At 32.7% G+C, this 20787-nt stretch overlaps 1 protein-coding gene across 1 annotated transcript in view; it reads left to right on the forward strand.

The window, feature by feature from the left end:
• HTR2C (5-hydroxytryptamine receptor 2C) overlaps positions 1–20787 on the forward strand; it is a 159977-nt gene that overhangs the window by 76689 nt on the left and 62501 nt on the right. Inside the window, exon 3 of the mRNA XM_041741730.1 lies at positions 11840–12040. Coding sequence (XP_041597664.1) covers positions 11840–12040 — 201 coding nt within the window. The remainder of the gene's footprint in view (positions 1–11839; positions 12041–20787) is intronic.

Genomic DNA, 20787 nt, shown 5'->3' on the forward strand with positions numbered 1-20787 from the left:
AAAATCTGCATTAACTTTAAAAATAGTACAGAAAGTATAGGCTACCATATTATTGGAATTATTGCCAAATAATGTAGCAATAAGCCTTTTTTTTAAAAAGCAAACCCTTCTGGACATTCATGCGCCCCATGATTTTTTTATGGCTATTCTTTTAGTTTGCCAAAAATTAAAAACTGTTCTACCTCAATAGTCAACTTCCCACTCCTCCATTCAGCAGTCCCCTCTCATATGTGGTTTTTGCTTTCAACAGTTTCAGTTCTGCAGGCCAGAAGCAGATGCTCCTCCTGACACAGCGTCAGAAGGTCACTAGTAGCCTATGGCTGTGTTAGGATGCCTACGTCATTCCCCTCACTTCATCTCATCAGTGAAGTATTTTATCATCTCACATCATCAAAAGAAGGGTGAGTGCAATACAGTAAGATATTTTGAGAGAAACAGAGAGAGAAAGACCACATTCACAAAACTTGTACTACTGTATATTGTTATATTATTCTATTATTAGTTGTGATTGTTAATCTCTTATAATGCCTAATTATAAATTAAACTTTATGATAGGTATGTAGGTACAGGAAAAAACATAGTATATATAGGGTTAAGTACTGTCCACAGTTTCAGGTGACCACTGGAGGTCTTAGTATGTATCCCCCTGGATAAGTGGAGACTGCTGTATAAAGTTCTTCCTTCCAGCTTTCTAATTCGCTCAGTCACAAATATCGTGTTCTGCAACATCATTCTGATCTCCTTGATGTGTTCCCCAAATCACATGCTTCTTCTAGACTTCACTTTCTTCCCTCTCCAGACTTCTCTGAAAAGCCTTATCTCATAAACCCAAGGAGGAGTTAAGTTTATCACACTCAGTATTTCCAGAATATCATGTGCACTACCAGCCATAGCATTGTACTCATTGTACTAAAGTTTTTGTTTACATGTTTGACTTTTCATTATACAGTGAATTCCTAGTTACTAGTATAGAAATAATTTAAATGAAATACAGTACACATTGAATAAGCAGAATGGAATCATAGCTTTTCATATGTATTTTTTCTTCTTTTTTTCATATGTATGTTAATTCCCAATTATCAACTGCATCACTTGGAGGACGAACATCACCAAACCTCAGGGGTTTTAATTTTAATCTGTAACTACATTATACTGTTAGTTTGAGACATCAATGATATCATCCCTGTAAAGTTTCCTAGAAAAAAAAATATACTTAACTAATGCTACTGTCTTTTTATCTAATGAATGTAAGGATTTTCACTATATTATAAAATATATAAATATGGTATTACAGTAGGTTAAACACAATACACTATAGTTCATCCTGGGAGCCACTGAAAATCATTTAATAAACTTCAATGCATACTCCAATAAACACTTTCCAAAGATAGCAATAGAAAAACCATCTTTAAATACATTCTAAGCCTACAGCCAGTATAATAACGTGTGGTTGTAGGTTTAAACCAATGGAAACAAAAGGAAAAAAGTATGGCAATTGGTCATACTATTTATGATAAATGAGGCATCAAAGTCAATGATAAAAGAAAACATGTTAAATTTGAGATACTCAGCACTCTTCACACTCAAAAATAAATTCTGGGAAAATTAAAAAGTTGACTCTTTAAAATGTATCCAAATAAAAACAAGAAGAAAGTGAATAGGGTATTTACTCAACTACTGGCTATTTACCTAACATCTGAGGTGAGTAAGCCATAGATGATGACACAAATGAGAAGACTGACAAATTTGGCTATATATAAATGCAAAACTTGACTATGTCAATACTTTCAAATAATGTAAAACAAACTGGAATAAAATAATTGCAGCAAAATCTAAACATAAAAATTTAAAAGATAAAGAGATGACTGACAAAAATATATGAGACAATTATTAACGTTAAAACTGCATTATAAAAAAAAATAAAACTGCATTATAAAACATTATAAAATATGCCTATAGGTTTACTCAGGACAGTGTAATATAATGCACCCCCTAGATATTGAGAACTAGACATGAACATGACATTTCCTTGTTTTCATTCATACTACTATTCAAAATCCCCATTTCCATTCTCTATACATAATATGGTCTCAGTGTGAAAGATATCCTACTATTTCTAAACTCTGTGATATTATAAAAATTTGAAGATGTACTTTTTACACACAAAAAAAGCATTGTGAACATCAGCAAAAATGGTGAAGTAGGGACTTGCAAAATCCTCTCTTTGTTACAAGGAACAGGAAAAATTACAAAAATTGTCAGAATCAAATAATTCAGGACTCTGGAAATTAACCAAAGGCTTACAAAAATTGGGGAGGGTTTATTCAAGAAAAATGACTGATTCTTGATAAGAACAGCAATTTCTGTGGCATTTTAACTTGCCCCAGTCTCATTTCCCCTCTCAGGTTTCAGGGTAACCTTAAAAACCAACAGCCTACATTCATGGTGCAAACCAGCCGCCTAACAGCTGCCAGAGAGGAACAGAATAGGATTAGAACTCCTTCAGATCCTCATTTCCAGAGAATTGTCGTTATTTCAATTATCTGGCAGTTCCCTGGGAGAATTAATACCAATCCTTCAAAACGTCTTGCAAAAGTAAAAGAGAGGGGAATTTTGATATTTTCTTGATGCCAAAACCAAATAGATCACAAGAAAAAATAAAAACTATAGATCAATAATTCTTGCAAATACACATGCAAATATCCTTAACAAAACACTAGTAAGTTGAATCTAGCAATCTATAAAAAGGACGGAACACCAAGAAAATAGATATTATCCCAGAAAAGCAAAGTTGGTTCGACATATGAAACTCAATCAATATAATACCCCTTATTAATAGAATAAAGGAGAAAAAAACTACCTAATTACCTCAATAGACACAAATAAGCATCTGTGATTTAAAAAAAAGTAAAATATAAAGTAACTTCCACAACCTAATCAAGAACTTTGTGTAGAGAGAAGCTTTGTGTGAGGGAAAGGACACACACACACACACACACACACACACACACATATGAGTTTGTTGTGTTTATTTGAATTAGAGACCTTTGATTCCTATTGAAATTAAACTTCAAATGTTCAAATTAAGCATGAAGCTTTCTTAGCGGCTTGGGTAAAATGCTGTTTAAACTCCTTTCTCTTTTGAATAATAATGTTCTCCAAGAAATCTAATGACTAGAAGGTAAAGCCATGTAGCACAAATAGTAGAAGTCCTCATTTCCCTTGGTTAGACAAAGACCACCAGGAAATTATTCATGATTTCTTCTATGTCTTTTTCTCTTTCCCACCACCCAAAATCCATAAAATTGTTGAGTGTTCCACCGAAGAAAATATCAGCAGATTTTTGTTTGTTTGTTTTGTTTTGTTTTTTACTATATGCCCATAGGAAAAGACTTGGGGTCAGCTTGAAAGAAACTAAACTGCAAATTACATGGAAAACTCCAGGGTATATGGACTGTGGGACTATCTCAGGGGAACAGATCCAGGGTGTTTTTCAAAAGATACTACACATCGTATCAAACCATTCAGGTGTCAGGAGAATTTTCTCTAAGTCGATGGAATAGTATATTGTCAGAATAAGGAGCTTAAGGTTTTGTTTTTTTTTTTTTAGAATTTTCTTTTTTTTAAGATTTTATTTATTTATTCATGAGAGACACACACGGAGAGAGAGAGGTAGAGACACAGGCAGAGGGAGAAGCAGGCTCCATGCGGGGAGCCCGACATGGGACTCGATCCCGGGTCTCCAAGATCACACCCCGGGCTTCAGGCGGCGCGAAACCACTGTGCCAGGCTTAAGTTTAAATAAGAGGTGGGTTATTAGTTACCAGGCTTCTAGATCATTTAAGCTATTAGTAATCACAACCAGTGCATCAGGAACAGAAGATCAAGTTGGAAGAGGCCTTCATGAAGCAGCCTGCCCTCCAAAAGAAACCAGAACTTCGTGATACAGCAGTTAACCTTCACATGGGCAGGGAGGTTGAACATCCTGCATAGTGCTGCCAGGAAATCCCTATTTTATACTAAGGGGGCTGGCTGGTTGCATATGTAGGATGTCCCATCTCCCCGCCCACTTCATCGAGACGCATACCATAAACATCATCGCCTCACTGAAGAACCACAAAATCTGCGTGTCAAAGAAATACAGGTGCTGAGCTGTATGACTAGAAAGGCACTCTGACAAATGTGTTTAGTAGAGGATAGGGCACTGGATGTTATCACTTTGGCCTGTAAAATGCTCTGGGAGTGGATCTGTAAGCTCAGGGTCAAGGTCAAATCGATCCCTAAACTCAAGGTCAAGTTAATAGTAAATTTTTAAAATGCCTCAATGTCAGAAGCAAAAGATTTTGGAGCAGTAGTACAGGGAAGATCCAATAATTCTAAATCAAGTTCCTGTGGGTGGAAAGTCTAATTATCAGAGAAGAATCAAGTTACAAAGGGGTGGGTATGATTCCAAGGGAGAAAGTTAGTGGCATATTCCTGAAAATATTTACAAGATATAACTGATGTCAGATGTAGTATCCAGTCATACCCAGGGAACTCTGTCAAAGGCAAAGGAATAGGAAATATCAAGAACAGGGCTGAATTTTCAAGAGTACAGGGGCAAGAATAAAATGGTAAGGCAAAATCCAGTCAATCCTATGGGCTGGACTCTTCTGCTCCTGGATTCTAGTGGGAAGATATAATCTCAGAATAAAGAGAAGTCATTTAAATGGAATAAATACAGCTTTATTTTCTTTATTTTTGAAAATGTACTGTTATATACTTAATTTCTCATTTTTCACTGTAAATTGCTGAAAATTTCACTATGGATCTGTACATGGGAAATACTGACCTATGGGAGACTTGCTGGGAGATAATTAGTTCTGTCAATAGTACCAACTCGAATGACAGCCTGGGATGCCATCTCAAAAGACTTTGGAGTCCTAAAAAGGGTTTAATTGCTATGCAGTCAAACCTAGGTTAAGTTTTCAATCAACCATCCCTGGCTTTGGCACTCTTTAATTAGTGGCAAGTGGGCCAATCTTAGTCTAAGAGAAAGGCTGACTCTGTTGAAGATTAAAAACATTTGTATCCTTTTTTTCCCTCAGCAGCACAGATTCTCCACTGGAACCCTGAATTCAGTGCATGGTTCAGAAATATGTGGTTTTACGTCTAAGGACCCAAAATGTGCATGCAAATTTATGGGCAAACTATTGTTTATAAAATTCCCTTATAATTGTCTATGGAGTCTATAGAGATATTCCCTCTTTCATCACTAGTATTGCTAGTTGTCTTCTACTTTTATTTCTCCCTCAATCTGCCTAGAAGTTTATCAATGTTATTGATCTTTTCAAAAAAACATTTCATTCCATTAAAAAAATTTTTTCTATTAGTCTTTTCTCAGTTTCAATGATATCTGTGGTTATATTTACAACTTTCTTTCTTCTGATACTTTCATTTTAATTTACCCTTCTTTGTCCAGGACTTTAAAATGGAAATTAATTCAGATCATGGTTTTGAGATTTTCTTCTTTTCTAAATTAAACCATTAATGTTGGAAATTTCCCTTTGAGCACTGTTTTAGCACCATTGCACAAATTTTCATATGTTTTATTTTAATTTTTATCTAATTATTCAAATTATTTCTTCATTGAATTTGAGTCTTCCTCTTTGAAACATAAATAATGTAGAACTGTGTTGTTTAATTTCCAAATACCTGAACTTTTTCAAGATACCTTTTTGTTACTGGTTTTTAGGTTAATTATTTTAAGATCAGAGAGTAGACATTGCATTATAGCAACCATCTTAATTTCTTAAGATTTATTTTGTGGCCCAGCATATGGTCTTCTCTGCTCAATTTTTTGTGGGCTTTTGAAAAGCATGTGTATTCTTCTATTGTTGGATATAGACTGCTTTATAAATGTCAATTTAGTCAAGTTCCTTGTTAGTGCTATTCAGTATTTACATCACTGGCAATTTTCTGCCTACTTTTGTCAATTACTGAGGAAAGAAAGTTGAAATCTCAAAGTATAATTGTGATTATAATTTTGATTTCTTCTTTTTTTTCTTACGAGTTTTGCTTCATGAAATTTGAAGTACTATTATTAGATACATAAATGTTTAGGATTGTTATATACCCTTGATGAAGTGACATTATCATTGTAACATGGTCTTTGTTATTCCTAGTAATATTATTTGAAATGAAATTTACTTTGATATTAATACAACAGCTCCAATAGTCCTTTGATTCGTGTTTGCATTGAGTGTCTCTTTCTATCTTTTTATTGTATATTTATCTCTATCTCCATATTCAAACTTGTAGGGTTCCTTACAGACAGCATATAATTGGGTAATATTTATTTTTGTTTTTAATCCTACATGTCTGTCTCTTTAAATTGATACAATTTATATCATTTACATTTAGTGAAGGTATTGGTTAGTTTGGAACTATGTTTACTATGTTATTGTTTTCTATTTATTCCTTCTTTTCTTATTTCTGAATTATTTTGAGGTTTATGCATTTTATTTTAGTATTCCACTTTTATTGAACTATTGGATTTTTTTACTATATTTTTTGTACAGTTTTTTTAGTGATTGCTCTCTAAATTAAAATATACAGACCTGGGCAGCCCTGGTGGTCCAGCGGTTTAGCGCCGCCTTCAGCCCCGGGTGTGATCCTGGGGACCTGGGATCGAGTCCCCCGTTGGGCTCCCTGCATGGAGCCTGCTTCTCCCTCTGCCTGTGTCTGCCTCTCTCTCTCTCTCTCTCTCTCTCTCTCTCTCTCTCTTTCTCTCTCTCTGTGCCTCTCATGAATAAATAAAATAAAATTAAAAAATAATAATAAAATAAAATATACAGACCTAATATTTCACAATTTCCCTAGTTACTATTTTATCACTTCAAGTGAATACAAAGACCTATAACCATATAAATTCCTTTACTTTCCTCTTTTTGTTTTAATTGTAATATGGGATACATCTATATACATGAAAAACATCCCAGACAACATTATAATTTTTGTTTTGAACCATTACATGCATTCTAAAGACCTAAGAAAATAAAAATAATCTATTATATTTCACAGATTATTTACCAATTCTGCTCTTCAGTCATTCATTCTTGAAGTTTACAAGTTTTCTTGTAGTATAATTTCTTTCTTTCTGAGGAACATCTTTTAGCATTTTTTAGAGCAAGCTTCCTGGCAGTCAGTTTTCGGTTTCACACTCATATGAAAATATCTTTATTTCACGGTCATTTTTTTAAAGATATTTCATTGAATGTAGCATTCTGGATTATGATTATATCTAGCCTCCATTATTTCTGATGAAAAATCTGAAGTTGTTCAAGCCATTGTTCCCTATAAAGAGTCATTTTTCTCAGTTGCTTCAGGGTGTTTTCCTTATTCTTCTGTTTTCACCAGATTATGATGTATCTAGGCATGATTATCTTTGAGTTTAACCATTTGGGTTTTGCAGAATGTCTTAAATCGGTCAGTTTGTTTTTCATCAAATATGAGAGTTAAACCATTATTTCTTCAAATCTCTTTTCTGTATCAATTTTTCCCCTCCTCAGATTCCAGTGGCCCAAATGTTACACATCTACATATTATTCCATAGATCCCTATTATATTCATTCATTATTATACTCATTTGGATAAATTTTTATTGATCTATATTCAGTTTTAATGACTCTTCATCTGTGTCATCTCCATTCTTTTATTATGACCATTCAGTGATTTTCTTCTTTCAGATGTTATATATTTTTTCAACTCTAAATTCTCCATTTGGTACTTTTTTATAAGTTCTACTTCTTATTTGAGATGTCCTTTTTCTATTTATTTCAAGAGCTTCCACCCTTCCTTCCTTGAGTATGGTTATGGTAACTGCTTTGAAGACTTTATTTGTAAATTTCTCTTGTTCAATTTATGAATTTAATGTAATTGAAATGTATTTGTTGCATTATTATTTATAATATTTGTTAATGGTTTTCAGTAAATTATAAAATTTAAGGGGATTCCTTTCATCATCATATAATTAACATTTTAATTAGGAATAGCTTTTGCATTTTATCAAACTATTCTTCAATATTAAAAGATCATAAAATGTCTTTACAAAATGTTAGTATAAGGTATTACATGGGCAGATTTTTATGATATTGAATTATTCTTGCATTCCTGAAATAGTTTTTGTTTTTACACAATGTATTATCCTTTTGACACTGCTAAATTCTATTTGTTAATGTTTTGTTTGTAACTTTGAATCTATGTTGATGAATGTTATTTGTCTCTAGTCTCATTTTTTTCAGTGTTTTATAGGTTTTGATATTCACATTATATTGTTTTATGAAATGAATTATGGAAACTTTTAAACTTTTCTATGGTCCTTCATCTTTTCATACATGTTAACTTAATGAGATTACTTACCATCTTAATTTCTTTTCTAGGTTTGAGATTATTTCTTTTTTGTCTACTCTCTTATATAAAAGGCAAATGCATAAAGCAAAGATGCTTTATGTGCAAAGAGCTATTGCACATAATGTGCAATATGTAATAGTGCAAAGATGTAATTTGCACTAAGATGTAATTTGCATTACAAAGATGTAATTTGTGACAAGAACAAAGACAGAAAGATATTAACAGAGCAAAAATTTGTATACTACTGAAACAAAATTAGTATTAATTAAAACTTGGGGGCGGCCCAGGTGGCTCAGCAGTTTAGCGTCGCCTTCAGCCCAAAGCCTGATCCTGGAGACCTGGGATCAAGTCCCGCATTGGGCTCCCTGTATGGAGCCTGTTTCTCCTTCTGCCTGTGTCTCTGCCTCTCTCTCTCTCTCTCTCTCTCTCTCCCTCTCTTTCTCTCTGTGTGTCTCTCATGAATAAATAAAAAAAATCTTTAAAAAAATAATTAAAACTTGGTTGTTATAAAACCAAAAAACAAATGGTGGAAATAATTCCTTCCATAGATGTAATTATTTTAAATATACATGGACTAAACTGTTCAATTAAAAAACAAAGATTACTGAGGGAGATGCTTGATGGGATGAGCACTGGGTGTTATATGTTGGCAAATTGAACTCCAATAAAAAAATATACAAAAAATAAAATAAAATAAAAGGCAAAGATTAGCAGAATTGTTTATATGATGCTAGAATGGATTTAAGAAGAGCCCTCTCGAATAGAAGGGAAGGGAGAAGAAATGGGTAGGAAATATCAGAAAGGGAGACAGAACATAAAGACTCCTAACTCTGGGAAACAAACTAGGGGTGGTGGAAGGGGAGGAGGGTGGGGGGTGGGGGTGAATAGGTGATGGGCACTGAGGGGGGCACTTGACGGTATGAGCACTGGGTGTTATTCTGTATGTTGGCAAATTGAACACCAATAAAAAATAAATTTATTATTAAAAAAAAGAAGAAGAGCAGCCCTCTCCACTTGATGGGATGAACACTGGGTGTTATACTCTATGTTGGTAAATCGAACTTCAATTAAAAAAAAATTAAGAAATCTAAAAAAAAAAAAACGTAAAAAAAGAGCCCTCCTTTGTATGCTGTCAATAAGAGACTCATTTTAGATTCAAAGTAAAAGATGGAAAAGATATCCCATGCAAATAGTAACCAATAAAAGCTGAGGTGGCTATATTGGCATCAGACAAAATAGAACTTAAGACAAAAATTGTTATGAGAGATAAAGAAGGACATTATAAATTAATAAAGTGTCAAAGTATCAGGAAGATATAATAATTTCAAATATATATGCATACAACAACAGAGACCAAAACATGTAGGAAGTGAAACTGACAAAAATGAAGAGAGAAAAAGATCTAAAATAATACTTGGAGACAGGAATATCCCATTTTCAATAATGAATAGAACAACTAAACAGAAGATAAATATGAAAATAGAGAATTTAAACAATACTATGAGTCAACTAATCCCATCAAACATATAATAGAGCAGCCTATGCAACAATAGCAGAAAAAACATTTGAAACATTTGCTGTGATAGATCATATACCAGACCTCAAAACAAGCATTAAAATTTTTAAATATCAGTATTCAAAGGATCTTCTCCAAAATGAAACTAGAAATCAATAACAGAAGAAACTGACAAATTCACAAATATGTGGAAATTAAACACCGCAATCACTATTAAACAACCAATAGATAAAAGAAGAAATTACAAGTGAAATGGGAAAATATTTTGAGAAAAGTGAAATAAAAACTTATCAAAACTGATGGGATGCAGCAAACATAGTGCTCTGACAAAAATTTATAGCCGTAAATGCCTACATTTTAAAAGAAGAGATATCCCAAATCAAAGACCTAACTCAAGATCTTGAGAAACTAGAGAAGAATAAACTTAACCCAAACTATCAAAAGAAAGAAAATGGTAAAGATTAAAATGGAGATAAACAAAATAAAGAATAGAAAAAAACAAAAACAAGAAAATCCAGGACCACATGGCTTCACTGGCAAATTTTACCAAACATTTAAAGAATGAACACCAATTCTTATCAAATTCCTACAAAATAGGTGAGAGAACACTTTGTAACTCATTCAATGAGACCAGCATTACCCAGATACCAAAGCCAGATAATGACATTACAAGAAAAGACAAGTATAGAACAATATTACTAATAAATATAGATGCAAAAATTCTCAACAAAATACTAGCAAATTAAATATAACATCATAGTACACACCATACCCAAATGAGATTTATCACAGGAATGCAACGATGGTTCAACATGTAAAAATCAACTAATGGAATCACATCACATTAATAGAATTAAGGTAAGAAAACCACAAAATCAACTCAATTGATTCAAAAAATGCATTTGACAAAAATCCATCACTCTTTTATGAAAAGAACACTCAATAAACTATAAATAGAAGGAAACTTCAACATGATAAAAGGTATTTATGAAAAACCCACAGCTAACATTCTACTTACTAGTGAAAGAATGAAAAATTTTCTTTTAAGATCAGGAAAAAGACAAAATGGCTGTTTTTACTTCTTCCATTCAACATTGTACTGGAAATTTTATATAGATCAATTAAGCAAGAAAGAAAATAAAAGGCAAGGGAAAATTAGAAAAGTTAAATTATCTCTATTCAAAGATGACTGGATCTTGTAAACAGAAAATCCTAAAGAATCCACACACACAACAATATATCTAATAAATGAATTCAGCAAAATTGCAGGATACAAGATTAACACCTGAAAAGCAGTTATAGTTCTACATACTAGCTATGAACTGTCCATAAAGGAAATTTTTTAAATGATTCTATTCACAAGAGCATTAAAAAAACCTCAATTAATAAGAGCTTTAGCCAAAAAAGGAATAAAGTACTGATACATGGTACAAAATGGATGAACCTCAAAGATAATATGTTAGTGAAAGAAGCCAGGCACTTATTGCATGATTCCATTTATATAAAATATCCTGATTAGTTAAATCCATAGAGACAAAAACAGATTAGAATTTTTCAGGGGCTGGAGGAGGGGAGAATGGGGAGTGACTGCTTAATGAATAGTGGTTTCCTTTTGGAATGATGAAATGTTTTGTAACTAGAAAGAAGTGATGGTCGTATAGTATTGTGAATGTACTAAATGCCACAGGACTATACACTTTTAAATGATTAATTTTATGTTATGTAAATTTTATCTCAATAAGAAATAGTGTATGTAACACTGAAGGCATTATCATCATCGTCATCATCATTACTTGGAAAATAATGTTTCTCAAATTTCACTTTCTTTAAAAAGCTTAGATTATGAGAGGAAAATAATAAATAGGCTAAAATGTAGAACTAGATGGTATAATTTGGATACTATGTTCTTGTCTTCTCTCTTTTCTCTTTCAGATTATGTCTGGCCACTACCTAGATATTTGTGCCCCGTCTGGATTTCTTTGGATGTTTTATTTTCTACAGCGTCCATCATGCACCTCTGCGCTATCTCGCTGGATCGGTATGTAGCAATACGTAATCCTATTGAGCATAGCCGTTTCAATTCGCGGACTAAGGCCATCATGAAGATTGCTATTGTTTGGGCAATTTCGATAGGTAAATAACGTTCTTGGCCATTAGAATTGCAGCGGCTATGCTCAATACTTTCGGATTATGTACTGTGAACAACGTACAGACGTCGACTGGTAACATTTGCGTTTAATCGGGATTCTATTTAAGAATTATTCTTAACCTATTTATCTGATATTTAGGTTAACAATAATGAAAGAAATGTATGTTAATATGTATATGTAAGGTTTCTATTTATGCTGCTAAATTATTTTAAGCATCAATATGCCAATGAATTCTGCAACACAGATACAAAATCTTTGAGATATTTAAAACTATTTGAAGATAAAGATATATGGTAGTCTAAATTTTTTAAATATAGAATTAAAAAATATAAATCTATCACAGAATATTAATCTTAATATTTTTATTCTAATTTCATATCTTCTTGAATGGAAAAGTATGTAGTGTCATGTGACTCTTCATGAAGTAAACATGACTAAATTTGTGCTATTAATTGACCTCAAATACACTATTTTGCCTCCGGTTTTAAATATCTCCTTAGGTTCTGCTTATACAATAAGAGAAAAAAATCCATTTTTAAAAAGATTTGGGGGAGATTGAAGGGAGAGAAATGGTCATCTTATTGCTTGTGATGGAGATATTCACAAATGTCTTAACAATACTAAGATTCAAGTCACAAAACTTAACCAGTTGGAATGTAAGGGCTTTGACAGGTTTTTTTTTTCCCTTTGTTTCCTCCTCTTCCAGCTGGAACTTATATTTAGCATCTCACTAAATAATTCCTCCTCATAGCTATGCTTCTATAAAAGGTTCTGGTAAAGTTTGCAAGGAGATCAAGACATCTATACAGTCTTCACTGATATCATCTAAAGATTTTGACTCTGAGTTTACTGATAAAATATTTAAGTTTTAAGATTGTTCTATTGTTGGTGAACATACACAAACAACACACACCTTTAGATAAAAAGCAATAAAACTTCACCCAGACAAAAAAGGGAATCTATTTACACAATTTCACCTACAAACTCAAGGGCTCACAGATTTTACTTCCTTCACTCCAAAGAGCTCATCTAAAAAGATGCCAGTTCTTATGGTGCTTACAAAGGAAATATAGAGGGCAGCCCCGGTGGCGCAGTGGTTTAGCACCGCCTGCAGCCTGGGGTGTGATCCTGGAGACCTGGGATGGAGTCCCCCTCAGGCTCCCTGCAAGGAGTCTGCTTCTCCCTCTGCCTGTGTCTCTGCCCCTCTCTCTCTGTCTCTATGAATAAATAAAAATCTTTAAAAAAAATTCTCATTAAAAAAAAAAAGGAAATATAGAGCTAAATTAAATTAGAGTACTAGAGCCATCAGCTTCTAACAATGACAGATGGGCAATCTGCAATGATGTTTGTGTTAAAGCCAACAAAAAAGTATAGAAAAAATACTATCATCATTGAGAAGCTAATAAGACAGCAAAGGATCCAGAAAAAGACAGAAATATAGGAAGAATGACTATGACTTTTGGGTCACTTTTGCCAAGGATGCATTTGCAAACCTGAATATGGGACAGAAGGTTGAGAAGCTCATTTTACATTCTCACAAGCAAAGGTCTAAAGCAGGAATGCAGAGTATGGCATGGGTCAACCAACTTGAGTTTATTTTTTGGTCACCAAAGGCCTGTACACTAGAAATAAGGATGGACCACTCTTCAATGAAATTCAGGCCACGATTAAGTTATGTGTGTAACCAATAAAAATCTGAAGCTTGAAAATTGGGTTAAGGTGATTTCATATTTTTCAAGTTTCTAATTTCTCTAACATAAGCAAAAGATTCATTGTACACTTCAAATTATTTCCTTTAATAATTTTTAATTGCAGTAGCTAGAATACAATGATAAACAGACACATTAAGAGACAAAACAACATGAATCATAACAGAAGATAATACAAATGAACTCACTGACACTCAAGATAGTGGAATTACCAGACATAGACTTTAAAGAATTATTTGTATTCTGCATGTGAAAATTATAAGCTGAATTTAAATATTTCAATTTTTTTATTTTTAATTTTTATTTATTTATGATAGAGAGAGAGAGAGAGGCAGAGACACAGGCAGAGGGAGAAGCAGGCTCCATGCACCAGGAGCCCGACGTGGGACTTGATCCCAGGTCTCCAGGATCGCGCCCTGGGCCAAAGGCAGGCGCTAAACCGCTGCGCCACCCAGGGATCACTGAATTTAAATATTTCAGCAGGAAACTACAAACAGGGACATTTAAGATTTGAGAAGCAGCTGGAAAATTTGGAGCTTAGGCATAACACAAAATCCAAGAATTCAAAGCCAGTTTAGACATAACTAAAAAGAGCATTACTGGAGATTGATTAGAAGAAACAGTGATGAATGAAGCAAGGAGAATTGGAAGGATACAAAAGAGAGAAGAAAGAGTAAGATGAGACATATAGCCTGGGTGGTGCAGTGTTAAGCATCCAACTCTTTGTTTCAGCTCAGGTCATGATCTCAGGTTGAGACAAGCCTCACATCAGGCTCTATGCTCAGCACAAAGTCTGTTTAAGTTTCTCTTCTCCCTTTGCCCCTCCCCCCATGCACTCATGCTTTCTGTCTCTCAAATAAATAAATCTTAAGAACAAAATAAAGTGAGAGAATTTTTACAAGGTGAGTGAAGAATGTCAGAAAAGCAATATTTGAAGAAATAATGGCCTTTGGATCTGATGAAAGATGCTGATTCTCACATTGAAAGAGCTCAACAGACCTCAAGCAGAATGAATAAGAAATCAACATTTAGACCCCTCATAACATTTCATTAAAAAAAAGAAAAAAATCAATTTTAAAGAGATAGAGATGAACTTCAATAGAACAATGATAAGATAGATGAATGGCTTCTCAACAGCAACAATGAAAGCGAGGTGACAGTGTCAAAGTGCTGATAAAAAGTGAATGCTAAATTAAAGCCATATAGTCAGCAAAATTATACCTCAGGAATTGAAGTGAAATGAGGACTTTATTGGGCCAAAAAAAGCCAAGAGAACACAATAAAAATAGACTCCTACTTAAGAAAATCCTAAAGGATGTTCTTAAAACAAAAGAAAATGGCCACAGATGGAAGATTGGATATGCAAGAAACAGGAACAGTGAAAAACGACACATGTGGAATTACTGTGTTGTACATCTAAAACAAATGTAACATTGTGTCAACTATACGCAAAGTTTATTTTTTAAATGAATCGCTGAAAAAGAAAATGATAAATGTATCGTTAAATATGAATAAACATTGATTGTATAAAATAATATTTATCAAAATTGACCATATAAATCAATTCTCTATAAATTTCAAAGTGTTGGAATCGTAAAGTGCATATTCTTTGGCTGAAATTCAAATGAGACAGAAATGTTTATCAAAAGATAACTAGAAAATCTCCATATATTTGGAAATTAAGAAATTACTTTCCAACAAGCTTTGATCCAATAGATTTCAAATCCATTGATAATTCTTCATTTATTATTTAAATAATTTATTATTATATGATTATAAAATTATAGTTTTTCTTACTTTATCATTCTTCCTTTATTAGTTAACATTATACTGTAAGGAAGAATTTTCCCCTCCCACCCTTTGTCATTTATTTATTCATATTGGTAAAAACTTTTGCTGTAATCAATATAACTTAAGTCATTACTGTACTTAATTATTTTTTATGCTCAATTGTCCTAGATTATTTCATGAGAACTCCTCTTAATATGTACCATCAGTTTTTGAGCACTTACTTTCTGGCATGAATTATGCCAGATTCACCTTTTACTTTCCATGCCCCAGTTCTGAAATCAGTAGTCTCATAAAAGGAAACTTTGTTCTTTTTAGTGGTCTATTATTTTATAAAACCAGATATGGAATCTAGGTATGCTCATTGCTACTCGGACATTTTTGCTCCTATATGTCTATGCCTTTAATCCCAATCCAGTAATGCAAGATTCTTCTGACACTTTCCTAATTCCTTATTATTCCTCATTTTTGTCACAATAAGCAACTTGGTCTGCAAATGCATCTATTTATTATTTCATTTATTTATTTAATTTCTTAATTATATTTTTAAAAATCCTACTATACAACAAATTCATTTCAGAATATCTAGCCTCATATCAGTACAATAAGTAAAATGCTATTATAAAATTGTTATTACAATTTTTTTTGTCTTTAGAATGTTTCCCACCAAGTGTATGTAACCAAAGCATTGTGTTCAAAATGCTAGGATTCATTTGAATTTTTTTCTTCTGTTGGTTCTGTTACCAATTGTTCATAGTTAGGGATTTTTTGGTTTCTGTATACACTCAATATTGATGTACCCCACATTGTTGACTTTATTTTTAATGTGTAAAACCTGTTCCATACCATATGATTTCACTCATATGAAATCATGTAAATCACTCATGTAAAACATGTTCCATACCATATGATTTCACTCATATGTGGAATTTAAGAAACAAAACAAACAAAGGTAGAAACAAATAAGCAAAGGTAGAAAATGAAAGAGAGAGCTAAAGCAAGAAACAGACTTTTAAGTATATAGAACAATCTGAGGGTTACTAGAGGGGAGGGCCAAGGGACAATGGGTTGAATAGGTGTTGGAAATTAAGGAGTGTATTTGTGATAAGCACAAGGTGACATATGGAACTGAGGAATCATTATATTGTATGCCTGAAACTAATATAATACTGTATGTTAACTAACTAGAATTAAAATAAAAACAAATATATATCATGTTCCAAAAGTCAAAACTACACAAATATCAGAGATATGTCAGGCTTTCTTCTATCTATTGGTTAACCCACTCACTAATTTCTGAAGTATATTGCTGGAGATTATTTTTGCAAAAAAAAAAAACCTCACACATATATTGTTTATCTTTTCTTAGATAAAAGATAAAATACTACATACATGTTAACACATTGACATTTTTCACTTGATAGTATGTCCTGGAACCACTCTATATCAACTCATAGCAAGATGGTAGATGTAAACTGAAATATTATGTATATGGCCAGAACATTGCATTTAAAAGCCAAATTTCTTCTATTTTTCACACCTGCTAGTTCTACACTGGATAGGTACATCATAATTTGTTTAACCAATCTCCTGTGTGGTATGAGCATTTGAAGTTGTTTCTCATATCTTGCAATTACTGAGAATTCCACCAAAAATAATCATTTGCATATCACTCTGCATACTTCTCACTCTGTATATGTTTCATACTTTTGGAAATTTAGTTTCAACAAAAATTCCTAACAAAAATTCCTAATTTACCAAGAGGTAAATGTATACATAACAATTAGTAAGGGGTTGAGCCATTTTTCATTCCTACTAGCAATGTAAGAGACCCCGTTTCCCCAAAGCCTTGATAAAAAGTGTATTTTCAAACTTTTAAAATTTTGCCAATCCAATAGGTGCAAAATATCAACTTAGTTTCATTTTGCATCTACTTTATCATGAAAGAAATTGAGCTTGTTTTCTTATGTTTAAAATGCCATTGCTAAATTAGTTTTTTTTTTGTTTTTTTTTTTTTGCTAAATTAGTTTTATGCAAAGTGTACCTTTTGCTAATTTTTCTGTTTTTTAATCGTTTTCTTTCTCAATTTCAATCTCTTGATACATCACATATAATAAACATTTTACATGTTATAAGTGAAACTATTTTTTACTGTGTTTACTATTTGCTATCACTTATGATGCATCTGCCATGCAGAATTGTTCATTTTTGCAGTTCATTTTATCAGTCAGATTTCATTTCCATGTTGAGTGATTGTATAAATTCTTGCCCCACACTCAGGTTAGATAGTAAATCACACATATCTTACTCATTGTTTACATTAGGTCTCCAATACATTTGGAGTTTATTTTTTGTGTGTGGAATTTATTTTGTACGTGCGATATGCATTCGATTTTATCTTTTTCTGAATAATCATTCAGTTGCTTCATGCTGTTTATTTAAAAGGTTTATGTAGTCTGTAACTTACAATGCCACCTGTATAGTATATTAAACTATCTTCCATATCTGGGCTTATTTTTAAAGTTTATGTTGTATTCCAATAGTTTGTCCATTCATGTGCCAATTCCCCACTGTTTTAATTATGAAGATTCCATAATAAATATTGTCAACCCATATGGTTCATCTTCACTCATAACTCTTATCTTTTAGAGCTTGCCTAGATATTCTGGAATGTTTAATTTTCCTTATGAGCTTTTACATTAAATTTCCTATTCCCATTTCAAAATCCTGTTCGTATTTTGATAGGGGTGTCTTTAAATTTATGAAATAATCTAGAAAGAAGGTAACTGAATTCTAAAAAAAAAAATACTTTCTTTAATTTATTTACTAATTTAAATTATGGCCAGTCTGTAACTTAAACTTTACAGCCAAGTTTATCATATGGTCACTTTAATGTCTTCCTTATTGCCATTTATATTTCATTTCACAAGAATTAATTTTGTAGGGCAGCCCAGGGGGCTTAGCGGTTTAGCACCACCTTTGGCCCAGGATGTGATCCTGGAGACCTGGGATCGAGTCCCACGTCGGGCTCCCAGCATGGAGCCTGCTTCTCCCTCTGCCTGTGTCTCTGCCTCTCTCTCTGTGTCTCTCATGAATAAATAAATAAAATCTTTTAAAAAAAGAATTAATTTTGTAGCTCTATCACTCTACTGAAGCTGTTCTCTGCAAATTCATTAGTGACTTCTTAATTATCTAATTCATCAGTTCTCAAACTTTTTGATCTCAAGATATCTTTACACATTTGAACTATTGAAGGCTATAGTTTATATATAGAGATAAAGAGATATATATATTTAACTATAAACTAGATATAATTTATTATATCTATATATATAGTTTATAGTTTATTTAAACTATATATATATCTCAATATTTATTGTCCTAGAAATTAAAATTGAGACTTTTTAATGTATGGATTTATTTAAAAACCAAGAAACCTATTATATGGTAATATAAATAACATAGCTCTTTGAAAAATAGCTGCATTTTCCAAAAAAAAAAAAAAATGAAGTTAGTGAAGAGTGACATTGTCTTAGCCTTTAAAAATCTCTTTATCGTCTGACTTCATAGAAGACAGCAAGATTCTCTGCTTCTGCATCTAATCTGTCTCAGTGCGTTGCTTTGGTTGAATTATGTGAAGAAAAAACATATCCTCATATAGATAGGTAGCTTCAATACAAGAAAGTATTTTAATAATGTTTTCAGATAACATTGGACATTTCCTTTGATACTCACTGAAACCCAGTATGTTTTTTAGTTTCTTTTTTTTTGTTTGTTTTTTTTTTTGTTTTTTTTTTTTGTTTTTTAGTTTCTTAAATTTAGTTGCAATATGTGCTTGGAAACCATATCACTGATTTGTTTCATATACTGTTACATTAAAAGCCACTAATTTGTCTTGCGCTTTGATATTTTACCCAAGATTTATCTTGTAACATCAAGCATAGATCATTTAGAAAATATTGGTTCCCTGAGTTATGCAGATTTCCCAAATGTTAATACAATATCAAAAAATCGCATGCATTAATAATCCCTACCAATCTTACCAGAAAAGTCTCTAAATATTAGAGAAGTGTCAAACTCCCAGGGATGTGTCCAAGTTTTCCAAATTTCCAATATTCACTTGAGAGCTCAAATTTTATCATTAGCGGTAAATACCATCTGCCTTTTTCCCTGACATGACGGGTTCAACACATCCATTTTTAAGAAACTATCTGCCAGGGATGCCTGAGTGGCTCAGCGGTTGAGAGTCTGCCTTTGGCTCAGGGCATGATCCCAGAGTCCAGGATTGAGTCCCACATCCGGCTCCATGCAGGGAGCCTGCTTCTCCCTCTGCCTGTGTCTGTTCTGTCTGTCTATCTGTCTGTCTCTCTCTCTGTCTCCCATGAATAAATAAATAAAATCTTTTTTAAAAAGGAAAATATCTGCCAAATATCCAAGTATGAATAATGCTAGTGTGTCTGGCAGTCATTCTTTCAAGGAAAAATATTATATCACAGGAAAAGGGTCTAGTGCATCCTCCAACTCTAATGACTGCATAAGTATTTTTCCTCAAAGTAACCATCTTATATCAGTATGCAGCAGAAGTACTCTATGTATACTTTCATTTCATCATATGGATTAATGAAAGAGTAAAAATTTAGTAAAATTAATATTTTTTTACTGCTTCACTAAGGACATTCTTAAATAAAACTTGTCTTTTTTCCTTGAAAGTGTGTGGTGGTGAGCAAAACCATGATTACCTGTACAATTTGGTGTCATGAGTCTTGCTCATGTTAAGGCACCAGCAGTTTTACCCACTATTATTTGGTACCATCACTAAAAATGTAAACACAGGAAAAACATCAAATAACACAGTAAATATTATTATGAAAGCAGTTTTGATGTCACCATATCATTGAAAAAGTCTTAGAGACACCCAGTTATCCATGGGCCACACTTTCTAAAAGCTGTGTTTCCAATTTTAGCTTCTTCTCTGGCATTTTGAAGCTGTTGACAATGCTTTCCTCATAATTCTCTCTTCCTTGGCAAGCTATGACATCATTTTTCTTTGGTTTTCTTCACTCTTACCTTTCTGTCTGCTGTTATTTATTCTCTTCATTTTCTGCTTTACTCTCACTCTTCCCCAAGATTCTATTCTTTCCAGTTGCTTATACAGTTTTCTTGGTTTACTTCATCCACAGAAAAAATTAAAATCAATCTACTGTTGACTCTCAAGTAAGCATTTCTATTTCTA

This window comes from Vulpes lagopus, chromosome X, assembly GCF_018345385.1.
Source record: "Vulpes lagopus strain Blue_001 chromosome X, ASM1834538v1, whole genome shotgun sequence".
NCBI lineage: Eukaryota > Metazoa > Chordata > Mammalia > Carnivora > Canidae > Vulpes > Vulpes lagopus.